This window comes from Nothobranchius furzeri, chromosome 1, assembly GCF_043380555.1.
Source record: "Nothobranchius furzeri strain GRZ-AD chromosome 1, NfurGRZ-RIMD1, whole genome shotgun sequence".
NCBI lineage: Eukaryota > Metazoa > Chordata > Actinopteri > Cyprinodontiformes > Nothobranchiidae > Nothobranchius > Nothobranchius furzeri.
Window position 1 is genome coordinate 43,829,409 of NC_091741.1, and position 13,987 is coordinate 43,843,395.

General features: G+C 40.9%; 1 protein-coding gene across 3 annotated transcripts in view; it reads left to right on the forward strand.

Annotated features, from left to right (window-relative positions):
* anks1b (ankyrin repeat and sterile alpha motif domain containing 1B) overlaps positions 1-13,987 on the forward strand; it is a 305,040-nt gene that overhangs the window by 168,192 nt on the left and 122,861 nt on the right. For 2 of the 3 annotated variants that reach the window (XM_070548583.1, XM_070548587.1), the window contains exon 11: positions 2,540-2,701. In XM_070548583.1, the coding sequence (XP_070404684.1) occupies positions 2,540-2,701 (162 nt within the window). The remainder of the gene's footprint in view (positions 1-2,539; positions 2,702-13,987) is intronic. The other variant, XM_054739750.2, reaches the window with a different exon arrangement.

Sequence of the window (13,987 nt, forward strand, 5' to 3'; positions counted from 1 at the left end):
GATGTGTGAAATCTGTGGCTAAACTAGGCTGTCAAGTCGAATCAGCGCTGGCTGATTCCAGACCACCCATGGAGCGACTGACTGAATTGCCATTAGCTAGTAATGGAAATCTAATTGGGTGCTGATGGAGACGGAGAGGTGAATGGAAAAAGAGAAGGATGACTTTTTGAGTTTGTTGGCTTTTCATTAAGTGAAGGGTGAAATAAATCTCAGACTGAGTGAGAGAAATCATCAAAGGGCTGATTGCTCCATCAGCCAAAGTGATTTATTCATTCTGAACGCTCACACGGTGTGATTGATAGCCTGGTGCAGTGTGGGTAATGTAGTAACAGATAATGACAAGAAGAGTAATGGATGTCAAAAAAGGAAGGCAATGATGGAGTCACATCTTTGTAAATATATTTAAGCAGCACCGAGATGACATAACTTGTTACTATGGCGACGTGTTTACCACTGATCCAGTTAGGAAGGTTACAACCAGGGCAGATTGCCAGGAGACACTCCAGAAGTGATGAGCGTTGTGTTGTGGGAAAGAGGCCGACGTCTACAGGATGTGTGGTGGGTGAAAAAATGTTGTGTCTCTGTGGTTGGAAGTATTCCCGCCCCTGCAACCTTTTTCCCTGTTTCACATCGGTCGCTCTTGTTTTTCATTCTTTCTCGGGACACATCTGCTTCTTGATAAGAGGCCTCTGGGCTTCGGCTTACTCTCTCTGATCCCGTTGGGGCTCAACCTTTTCACTAAAACTGCAAAATGTGAAAAATCTCCTGCTGCGCATTCAGGAAGGAAAAGGTCCCAAAGAATGGCCGAGAAATTAGCTTTTTATTCGTGTTCTGTGTTTAGATCATCTTAAAATGATAGTTTTAGCTTTAAATGATCACAAGTTATTAATTATATAATGTTAGTTTCTTTTCTGTGGGAAACTCTTTTTCCCCCACTGAGCAAATTTAAATTAATAAAATGTTTTTGGTTAAATCTGGCAATAAAGGAGCCAGTTCATGCTATGTTAAATCTTTGAGAGCAAAGGTAGGCACAATATATGATAAAATATTACTTTTGGCACTGTTGATATGTCATTTTATCTTAAAGATGAGTTATTTTCATCAGCCTGAATTTGTACCTGGATATGGTTTGTTTCAGTGAAGCTCACACATGCGCTGACAAAACGCGTCTACAACAGCATCTTCGTCAAGTCAGTTGTTGTACTGGCCTTGGTATTTTTGTGGTAGTTTTGTGGTTAAAGCGACCACCTTTAATCTTATTTTAGCATGCCCTAATGCTGGTTCGACTCCCAGTGTCAGCAGTATTTTATTTAGCCAGCTGAAACAGACTCCTTTATTTATTTTTGTTTTATTGATTCATTTTTGCAAAATATTTTGTGTCTCTAAAGGTCTTTGAATTTGGTTGTTTCCAAGCAGCAACTCTGCTCCCCTCACATGGACTCACACTGGCTAAATAAACAAAGAAAGTAAACAAAAACAGATTAGTCCTTATATTTTAAACTGTCACCGATAAAGAGTTGAAAACATGATACTGGCAAGTGTAGCTAATAAAAGTTACTCCTGGGAGTCAAACCAGTGAAAAACAACACACCATTCAGTTACCCTAACCACTAGACCACCAAGTCTGTTACAAATGTAACACACACACATATCCTGTGCTGGCCATTATGTACATCTGTGGACAGGACACGTTTGTACATCAGCATTTTGTCCCCAGTGCAGAAGTAATTTGTCAAGAGTATTCACTTTGGTACTGGTGGAGGTTTAAAGCAGTCATCTGTGACATGAAGGTCACATTCTTAACTGTGGCATGAAATCAACCGCTCTATTCCTGCAACTCGGAGAAGGTGGTCGTTAGTGACCTACTTCCAGGGGAAGTGGGTTTTTGATCTGAGAATAGCTTCAAGGGGAGGAGCAATGCTTGGTGATGCACTTCCATTGAGGATTTTGCAGAGTTATCAAAATAAAATTCTAAATTTGCAGCTGAGGCAGTAAAATGCCTGAATGAAGCCTATAAAGGGTTTGTTTCATGAGGAAATAACGATATCACATGGTAAAAGCTCCAAAAAGTGGATTTTCCATGATGTGGCCCCTTTAAACAAATTTCAACTAACTATTAACCAATTTATTTAAACTGTTTTAGTCCAATTTCATCACCATCTGGCTTATTCTGACTGGTTTGATAGTGATAATGGATGCCAGTGTTTGGATGTTATGAACACATTTCGTCTTATTTTAGAACACAGAGCGGATTCTGTTTGCGTTCTTTTCTCATTCCATTGTGATGCTTTCTTGCCCTTAAGTAAAATAAAAACAACACTCTTGTTCCCAGAGGTTATTTTGCTGTTTTTCTTTCTCACACCCATTCGCACCATGTGATAAGATGGCAACCTGAATCCATCACAACGTGACGAGGAAAGCCTCGGGAGTACAAATAATCTTTTGTTTAACCCCTCCGTAAAGAACTGGTTTGAGAGAGAAAAGTAACTTGTTTTTGTTTTTGTAACCCAAAGTTTTCCTGTTTTCCATTCTGTCCCACCTCAGGAGCCCAAGCGTTCAACAGAGATCGTCACCTCTCCATCGCTGGATGTGTTCCTGCCGGAGGACGAGGACAACCCGTACGAGTCTGTGACCACCGCTGTCACACGCAAACCCAGCTCCCTCGACATCAACCACAAGCTCAACGCCTGCTCTCGTAATGGTAAGTGAAACTGGATCTTGGTGTTGATCAACATAAAAGTTTCATTTAACCTCTACTGTGCCCCAACTCTAGTAACTTTTAAATCAAAATGGAAAACCTTCATGCATTCATCAGCCTATGGATGATTGTTTCTAATGGCGCATCTTCTGCACTGTAATAACCCCCCCTTAAACTTTGCCTTTTATCTAATTCTTAAATCAGAATTGAATGGGTTTATAAAACTTAATCTAAATTAATATGTGTATTTTAATTTTGCTGTTATGTTGATTTTGTTGTTTTTGCTCCTGGAAAGTGCATTGATTTGCCTCTGTGTATGAAATGTGCCGCCTTGCCTTGAACTCCTATAATAAGGAGAGCTCAGGGCTCCACAGCTCTCCAGGATCTTTGCTGTTATCCGCCTGAGTCTGTTTTCACAGGAAACAAATGAAGGGGTGCACTCTTATCGGGTGTTTTTCAGTTTAAAAGCAGCTATTCATCTAAAACTCCTGATGTACAACTTTCACGACTTTAGCTCCAATCCAATCCAATTTTATTTATAAAGCGCATTCACAAGGCATTACAACCAAACAAGGCGCTGTACACTAAAAATGTTAGTTAATTAAACAGGCGTTATACAAACATGTCGAACACAGATAAAATATAAAAAGGAAATACAACAAAAGTCCCAAAAATAACAGCTAAAAATCAATAAGACACAGGGTGAATAAAAAATTAGAAAAACATTTAAAAAAAGAACCTCAATAATACGGAAGTTGATAATTGTGAAGTCCATTTTTAAACAGTGTAGATGTAAGTGAGGTTCATAATTATGTGGTATACGCTAGGTTGAAGTAGTGAGTTTTCAGGCGTGATTTTAAAATGCTAGCTGTTGGTGCTTGCCTCACTAGCAGTGGTAATGCGTTCCACAGCTTGGGTGCACAGACAGAGAAAGCCCTCTCTCCACGGCTTTTTAAACGAGCATTCGGAACAGCTAGGAGGAGCTTATCTTCAGACCTGAGAGCACGCGGCGGGTTGTAGTAATGGACAAGTTCACACAGATATGGAGGAGCTTGATGGTTCAAGGATTTGTAAGTCAGAAGCATAATTTTGAAGTTTATCCTGAACTGCACGGGCAACCAGTGGAGAGATTTCAGAATTGGAGAAATGTTAGTTGAACAAATGAACCGACTATAAACTAAACAGATTGTGTAATAAAGTGTTTAGGCAGTGAGCAGGTGTGGAAACTGTGGGTGAGAGTAGTTTTCATTTGGATACAAACACTTAAGAGTTTTTGTTTTTACAGCGAATGACTCCAGCTTTAATTCTTAAGAGGGTTCGTTTCTTTGTCTTATTTTTTGTATCATACGCTCTGACTGATCGATCACTGAAGGTTGGTGAATTAAACACGTGCTTGGCTGTTAGGTTTGTATTTATTAGATTCTTACCAGAATAACTTTGAAGATGTGATTCACCAAAAAAAAAAAAAAAATTTTAATGATAATTTCAGATTATAATCTGCTAGTCTGAGTTTTTAATGCAGGCTGAACATGAAAATAGTCTCCTACACCTATCTCCTGGATTAGATTCTGATAGAAATAGACGGTGAAACTCTCGGATTAGAACTATCTACGTCACACTGTCACTTTACATTCATGGACTCACCCATCTTGACTCATGACGGGGAAGGCTGTTGTTGGTTTAGCGTCCAGGAAACAGCAGAGAACGTCTCGGCTAGTAGAAGCTAACTGTTAGCATTAACAACTCCACCACACGGCTTGTGTTATTTGTGGAGATAAAACGTCCACGTTGCAGAGCAAGCAGTCAGTGATAGTCATATTGCTGTTAGCCAGTCCAAGGTGAGATGTCCAAATGTCAGGAAATAAGTCCAAATCCTGCCGTCTGATGCTCAGCTGTGATGTGTCTCACTTCTAGTTCCTGAAACTGGCGCACCAGAGGATTCTTCCCCCCTGAGTATGACTTACAAGACATTTATTCTTACTAGAAACCACTGCAAACGTATTGATTAATGTAGTGAACCACACCTTTAATTAGATTCAAGTTGAATCGACCAACTTTTGTAAATTGATCATAAAAAGTTATTGGATGAATGAAATTATTGGTTTAAATGGTAAACAGCCTGTAGTATATATATTGCCTGGAACTCCCCAAGGCACTTTACAACACAATTAGTCATTCACTCATTCACACCCACATTCACACGATGGTGGGGATGAGCTATGATGTAGCCACAGCTGCCCTGGGGTGCAGTAACAGAGGTTTAGGTAGTGAATACAGGTGTATAATAACTTCTCTTCAGGGAAAGTTGGGATAGAAAAGTCTTTTTTTTTCTAACTAGCTTAAAGCTCGGATGGGCAGTGATGTTTTTGTCTCCGTGCGCCATGTTTGAGCGATGGGACAAATTAATCAGCCATCAATGAAAGTCTGAGCCCTTCACCGATCTTTAAGAGTAATACCAATGAATTTGTCTCACTGATTACTTACATACTTCCTGGTCAAATGAGTTTCTTTTGTACAAAACTCTTTCCATGTACACACATATACATATACACTGGTAAATGGCCTGTGTTTCTATGGCTCCTTCTAGGGTTCTACAACCCCCCATATTTCTGCTTCTGTTTCTCACCATGAATGATGTTGAACTCTGACACAAACGGTGGCAGCTGGTCTGCATTCCTTCAGGGAATGCCATCGATGGCATTCCCTGAATGATGGTGTGCCTGTTTTTTTATTGTTGGGCTTTAGTTTGAGCTTTTCCTCCAGCTCTCTTAATTCTCTCCGACACCCACAACAACTAATCACCCACAGCGTGCTCCGTTCAATCGCTTGTCTCCCATAGCAAAGCTACACTCTGCAGGTTGTCAGGGCAACTGCATCACTGGCTGGTGAGTCACCTGTATGTTGTCATAGGAACTGTCTCGCTAGAAACATATTCTCTTCTATTCTAACCCCAGTGTGCAGTCTGGTTTTTGTGCTTTATGTCAGTTAAACTGTCTGTTGGTGGGAAACTGCTCTGGTGACGTAGGTGAGCTGTGTGGGTGCTGCTTGTTCTCAGCTATGAGCACTGCTACCTGACCAAATAAAAAGTGAAGCTGCACATCTTACATTTCAGTGTTTTGGTGAAAATGTTTGCAAATGCTCCATAAACCCTTGCAGACATTATGTTTCAGAAAGAGAGGCTGTAAGTAAAGACAGAGTCTGAGATGGTGTTGGAGCAGATTAGATATTCGGCTGCTGAAGCAGAAGGCTCGGCTCACCTCAGGCTGATGCAGACACACAATGGGAATCTGTGACGCAGCAGCAGGGAAAATCCTGGATTCCTGCTCGGAGTTCAGCCACACGTCGACTAATTGGACATGGGTGTGAGTCTGTCTGTCTTTATCCACCTCTGAGAAGGATGTGAGGATCAAGAGGCGGGTTATAAAACACCAAGAATAAAACACAGATCCAGCTTGTTTTTTACATCACCTCCTTGGTTTTTCTTTATGAAACCTCAGTTAGCAAATTCTATTTCAAAAGTATCAAGAGATTGTAGAAATAAGCGGTTGACACGTGTAATTGTACTGTTTAGTGATGGACGGTGTATTTAAATGAAAGTCCCTGACTGCTCCACCGTCCTGTAAACAGAAACATTAGATGATGATTTCATGGGGAGTCCTCCTCATCCTGCTGGGTGCTGATGCAGGGATTCTGCAGCTATCTGCTCCATCCTTAACACTTTACTATTTCTAATGCTTTCTTCAGCCTCAAATCATCAGAGCAGCTTTATCAAACAGCATCTGCTGGCTGTCAGTCCAGCTGCTGCAGAAACACCAGAGACCTGCTGGAAAACTATTTCCTGTATTTAATGTCTGACTGCTTAATGTCTAACAACCCTCATTCCTTTATTATTACTGGACCTTATTTCCACTCCGTCAGCTGCTGTTCACCTCGCCCTTACACACAGTCTTCCTTTTGATTCTGCAGTGTTCATGGGAATGTTGGGTCCCACTGCAGCGCGTCTCCTCCAGCATGACAATTGTCTTCCCTGACTGTAAACAAGAGGAATTTAGTCTTTGTAGCAGGATCCACGCGGAGAGCGGAATTAGGAGCCTAATCCTGCAACTGAATGAGTTGTGAGGCAGTCATTTTGTAAATTAGATCGGGATTATACTTGCTGTATGGGATGGATTTGTTTCAAATGAGGGAATCTATTTTTGCTGAACCACTTGCCTGCAGATGGGTTTTGTGTAAATTAGTCAGAATCACTTTCGTTGTCCCACATGTGCTGTTTGCTATGCAAGTAGGGTGTTTGGTGTAAAGATGGCTCAGACAGCACAACACACTAAGTTGTAGGCATGTTCCCTAATATCCACAGACATGTAACATTAAAATGATCTGTGTGGGTTTTTACTCTTTCAATGACACAACTTTTACTTACCGTGCACATATTGTACGTCAGACTCTTCAGCTTTCTCCTTTACCCAAAATGTCTAAACATGACAAATCTGAGTTTTTTTTTCGAGAAGTAGAAATTTGTCCTGTAGTGGACGGTAGGGTTGTCACGGTGTGAAAATGTAACCTCACGGTTATTGTGTCCAAAATTACCACGGTTTTCGGTATTATCGCAGTATTTTTTTTAAACATGCTACATTTTCACACAGTTAAATAAACCCTGTATGTTAGGAAAATATTGTCGTCAGTTTGTGTCTAAATTTTGCCTAAAATGTGTTATTTTGTAATTATGTTGTTTATTTGTTTACATTTTTTCCCTTTAATCTTTAAAATGCCAATATTTGCCTGTAACTTCTTATTTCTTGTCTGTTTGATGTCATCATTTTAAAAATATTCGATCAGATGATACTCAGTACTCAAGTAGCCTTCTAGTCAGATACTTTTTTTTTACCCTTACTTGAGTAATAATCCCTATATCAGGAAAATATTGTCCTCGGTTTGTGTCCTTCCAGTGAGCTTTGCAGATGTGGGGAAATGTCATCAGGCAGTAATCATTGTTGAATTCATAATTATTCTCGGAGAGAGACCAACTCTTATCTGCCCCTGGGAGCCCCGTAATGCATAGCGTCATTTCAATATGGGGGTGTCCGTGACACGGTTTATATGCAGGTAGCAGCGCTGCGGCTGCTTTATATAGCGACTCGTTGCATTCTCCCTCAACCCAAATCCTCGGATCACGCATTTTAGCTAAAACGCTAACGTTAGCTTGCCTTGCGTTGACTGTAGAATTGTGGGTGATGGTCACGCAGATGTGTCATGAGATTTGAAGCGTTGCTGCCTTTCACAGACACTTTTTCTGCTCGTGCTGCAAACAGGATAGCCGTCTTCTATCAGCTGTCCCTCGGCATTCTTTAAATATCCAAAAGATGCCCACACTTCTGACTTTGTCTTCTTTGAGGGATAATAAATGTCCTGAGCGCTGCCGTCTCCTCCTTTGGCCATTATTTCAGCTTTAGCTTCAAGAAAGTTTTGGTTGTAAACAACAAAGTGCGCATGTGCCGCCGGCAACTTCAGCAGATGATACGGTGGCTGGTAAGGGTCACCGCGCCTACGCCGCAGCCACTGTAATCCACCGAGATAATATAGTTTTATTAAAAACAAGACGGTTATTATTATTGTCAACTTTTTTACCGGGGTTTACCGCTACACCGGTTACCGTGACAACCCTAGTGGGCGTTGTTGGGATTGTCTCGGGGAGAATTTAATTTAGTTGCTAATGGAAAAAAAAATTATGGTGTTTTTTTTCCATTGCTGAACTTGAATTGAAATATATTTTCCACAGATGTGTAAAACTGAAAAAGCATTTTTTCAATCTTATTTCTGATTATGAGTCAGTGTGAGTTTTTCAGAGAGGGTGCTCGCTGCAGAACCACAAAGGTGGAGCTGCACCAGAGTCAGCCCCGCCCACTCACGCAAACAGCCTAGCCCACTGACTTCTTCTGGTTATTTTATTTTTTTATTTATTTTTTTTTATTTTATCGCAAACTAACCTGACCCACATGAATGACGGCTGTTACTAGTTTACAAATGTTAATGCTATGTTCTATGCTCCAATTAAGCAAGATAAATATAACTTGCTACATGACAAAGACTGAATATATCCCGAAATGAAAAGGTTTCTTTTAGCGAATATGTCCATAGCTGTTCCAACAGAACCAGCCTAGAAAAGCATTTAAGAACAATACTTATAGTTGGCTCTGGTAGTCTAGTGGCAACATTGTCTGTGGGGCGACGGTGGCACAGGAGTTAAGTGCTCGCCTCGCAATCGGAAGGTCGCAGGTTCGAGACCCGCTCAGTCTGTCGCTGTCGTTGTGTCCTTGGGCAAGACACTTAACCCACATTGCCTGCTGGTGGTGGTCGGAGGGACCGGTGGCGCCAGTGCTCGGCAGCCTCGCCTCTGTCAGTGCGCTCCAGGGCAGCTGTGGCTACATCGTAGCTCATCACCACCAGTGTGTGAATGTGTGTGTGAATGGGTGAATGACTGATTGTGTTGTAAAGCGCCTTGGGGGGTTCCAGGACTCTAGAAGGCGCTATATCAAATACAGGCCATTTACCATTTACCATTTAAATTTTGCTTTCCCCTCAGCTGATGTTGGTTCAACTCTTGGTGGGCTCAGCAGCAATCTATTCAGCCAGCTGAAACATTTAATTTGTTTATATTTTAGTTGTAATGTTTATTTTCTGCAAATTATTTATGCCTCTAAAAGTTCTTTGAATTTGGTCGTTTCTAAACAGCATTTTAGTTGAAACTCTGCTCACAAATGGACTCACACTGGCTAAATAAACAAATAAATAGAAAAACAAACACATTAGTCATTACATTGTAAACGGTATACCAATAAATGGTTAAAAACATAGTACTGGCAAGTGTAGCTAGAAAAGAAGAAAAAAGTTTGCGCCGTTACCGGGAGGCGAACCTGCGCAAAATTACATGCCAAGCTAACTACACAACCACTTCACCACTACATCTGATAGCAAGGTAGTGATGTCACATGTAATTGTGCGATCTAGTGTGTTTTTGTAGATGGGATGTATGATTTTTCAGCGGTGTCTCAGTAGAAGTCATTTCAGAGGTAATTTGTCAGAAAATTCACAGAATATACAGATTTGAGAACCAAGACCAGACCTACTTTGGAGGAGAGGACCAAACTGAAGCTGAGATAGGAGGAAAATGTGTGAATGAGGCCAAAAATGGCTTTGGCGTGTTTCTTATGAGGAAATGACAATATAACATGATAAAAAGTTCCAAAAGATAGATTTTTAATTATGTGGAATCTTTACAAAAACGGTTCAATTAACTTCTCAACTTCGTCCTCAATCTTGCATTTTTTAGCTATAACACCCTCTTTGGTTCCAGAATGCTATTAAGTCTGACAACTGGAAGGAATTGGACTGACTCTGATGGGATGGGCGGGGCTGACTCTGGTGCAGCTCCACCTTCTGGTGCAGCTCCGCCTTTGTGGTTCTGCAGCGAGCACCACTTGGTTTTTCATGCAGGCTGAACATGAAAATAGTCTCCTACATTAGTTTCTGATCGAAAATAGACTATAAATCTCTAGGATTAGAAAAGTCACACAGATCTATTTTCTATCAGAAACGAATGCAGGAGATAGGTGTAGGAGACTATTTTAATGTTCAACCTGCATGAAAAACTCACAGGGACCAATTCAATCAGTGAAAGGACCCATTTAACATGTTAAAATTGTTTCATGAAAATCTGTAGCCTGTGTTGTTTTTCAGCCAATAAATGCTAGTATGGCTCCAATAATAATAAAAAAAAAAATAATAATAATAATAATAATAATAATAGTATTACAGCTGTCTGACGATGCCTTGCATTCGTGTTAGGGTAGTTTAACTGAGCTCTTCTTTTCGAAATTGAGTCCCTTTGCCTCCTTTTATTGCCCTCTACAGGTCACCATTGTGCTGTTTCATTGAGAGTTTCACTAGTCATGAGCCTTTGAGTGAGCTTAAAACCCATCCTTGAACTGCATTTTGTTTTATGAGCTTGTAGAAAAAAATCCAGAACCCAGTTCTGCAAATGTAGCCCTGGCCTGAATACAGATGCTGCAGCTGTTGCAGGGAAGTTCAGTAAATGCACAACTTGACACAACAATAAGTGTACGTTGTACCATTTTTATTTTCTGATAAAATTGATAAAGTTATTATTTCTATTTATCACTGTCCCCTATCCACGTTTCCCGTTCACCTCTGCCGGGTGGATAATACTGGGATGCTGCCACGTCATGCTCCGTTTATCCTGCTTATTTTTTTAACTGGAGGCTAAACAGAGCTAATGGCAGCCTGTAGTGGCTGCAGGGCTTTGACATTAAAGGGGTTAAGACCCATTAGTTTTTTGAAACAAAAGCAATGAAGTGTTTCTGGGAGCCAGAGGTATAATCTCTGTTTATCATCATCACACTCAGGTATATTTTAATATTTTAAGAGATTCTGTTAGAATTAGACATTTGCTTTGAAAAACACGTTACAATGAATTGGCAGAGAGGGAAGCGGCATGTGTAAACACACACACACACACACACACACACACACACACACACACACACACACACACACACACACACACACACACACACACACACACACACACACACACACACACACACACACACACTATAAACGTCAGAGTGGTACAGAGGCTAAACTGATGGCCAGAAAAACACGTTTTGGCAGTTTCTGTCTTGTTAGGCGAGAAGGAAGAGGAGATCTGATTGAACTGGTGCCAACGTGAAGACACACCTCTGCTGCATGCCTCGTTCTGTAGGATAGCTACTCCATAATGATTTCTATGAGCATGCAAATGTGTTTCTAATGCTGTGGAAGTTTTCTCCGGGTGCGTTCGGACTACAGAGGGGTTCTCAGTCTTCCTGTGAAAGTTTGTGTCAGGCTGTTATTGAAACGAGTCAAACTGGTGGTCAGATCACAAGTTTACAAGAGACCAGACAGTTCTAGTCCTGGAACAATGCTACAGAGCCTTTCACTGGATACTGGAGGGTGTTACCAAACTTAACCCTTAATCTGAAGAGCGGTGGTGGAAATATGGACCAAACAGGAAACTGGTATGCCACCAATTAGGACTTAATATAAACAAACATTAATACCCCCGTGTCTGGCTTATAGCACGTGTAACGCATCAGAATGCCTCTAGACGTCTCCTGGAGGTGTTTCAGAACAGCCTAGACTCTTTTGAGGGGTTAAATCTTCTAGATGGTGTTCTGACAGAGCAGCATACATATCAGAGCAGCATACACGCAGTTTATGCACATGCACGTGCGTGCACGTTCATCTAAACCTCCACCACGTTCAGAGCAATCAGTTCAGCTGGCAAAGTATGAAGAAAACGTTTGTCCATTGTATTTATCGTGCTTTACTATCTACAAATATGAACTGATAAATATGTATCACAAATTTTTATTTGACCACCTTCTAATTCTAAAACACTTTGCAAAAATAAAGCCTTAAAATATATCAAAATTACACGTCAGGGTGTCATACAGTTGCTAAAACATAGTGTATGATGATCTGATGGGTTAATTGGCTCATCAAAGTGTTATACAGCTTAAAAATTGATGATCTGACATTGTATGACCGTATGACCGATTTGTGCTGTCAGATGGGCGTGCTGTAATACATGTATGCCAGTTTGACGATGTATGGCGATTGGACAGAACAATGGCTCCATGTCCGGTCCAGAGAAGCTAAGGGATGTGGAGAGAGGTGTTCGAAGATCTCTGCTCTTTCTCTTTGGTCCCGACCCATTTAGGTGTCAGACAAAGGACAAATTGATTGAAGTTCTTAACGTTAACTGCAGAGCTGCAGCTGTTTATGTGTAAACACATTTCCTTTGGTGAGGAGGAATCCCCATGGCAGATCTGAAGATGCTCACAGACTCATCCTACATCCGTCTTCAAAGCCTCGGTGCTGTCAGGCTGCTTAGCATGAAGCTTCACAATCTATATTTATCCCTCTGTTACATCCTTCCTTTTGTCTCCGACATCTTCCCAGTTTTTATTTGATTGTATTACTTTAAACCCACGTCAATCACTAAATCAGCTGCAGGCCGTTGCTTGATGATTTCATGTGTCTGCAGCTTTGTATCTTTTTAAAGTAAAAATCACAGCCTGTGTTGTGCAGACATGTATGCAAATGCATTTGTTTAGGAGTACTTTAGTGATGAGGGAGCACGGTGGGAAGCTGTCCCTGCAGGACAGATGAGATTTATAGCACATCGTTACAAATACCTAAATAAACAGAAGATTGTGGCTGGAGCTGAATGTTTTTTTTATTATTATTTATATGCTTTCTTGTGCTTTTGCAAAAAAAAACAATAATAATAATAAAAAAAGAAAAGAAAGCTTGAATGTGAATAAAAACATTTTTAAATACAATAAAATGAGTGTTAGGGAAGTGTTTTGCTCTTGACTCACTCTGCTTATTGAATAATGTTTAAAGTAATGTTTAGACTATGATGTTTGCAGGTCTGCAGAGAGAGCAGGGTGCAGGCAGTGGAAAAGCTAGAGAGGTGGAGATATAGACCAGAAGGTTAGTCACACCAAGAATTCATTGTAGGGGAAAAAAGAGGGACACAGTGGAACTGTGATGTTACAGGAAGTGGAATGGTCCAAAGCTACTGAGAGTGGAAAATAGAAGTGAGTCAATCAATCAATTAGACTTTATTGTCACTTCAGCCATATACGGTTTGTACACAGTGAGGCGAAACAACGTTCCTCCACGACCAAGGCGCTACATGCAACATAAACTTACAACATAAAATAACAGGGAAATCACTAAACTATCTAACTAAGGACAGAACAGACTGACCTAACATGACATGTCCTCTCTAAGTAGGTAGTACAAAGGAAAAAAGAAAAACCGTAAACATACGTAGTATGTAGGTAAAGAATCATTAAAAAAAACATGCAAAGAAAAACATGAGTGTGTGTGTGTGTGTGCGTGCGTGCGTGAGCATGTGTGCATGCGCGTGTTTATCAGTCCAGTCCCTTTATGTTGAGGAGATGAATGGCTTGTGGAAAGAAGCTGTTGCACAGTCTGGATGTGTGTGCCCGAATGCTTCGGTACCTTCTTCCAGATGGCAGGAGGTTGAAGAGTGTGTGAAAGGGGTGTGACCAATCAGCCACAATGCTGGTGGCTTTGCGGATGCAGCATGTAGTGTAGATGTCCTTAATTGAGGGGAGAGAGACGCCGATGATCTTCTCTGCTGTTCCCACCATCCGCTGTAGTGTCTTGCGGTCAGAGATTGCACAGTTACCAAAC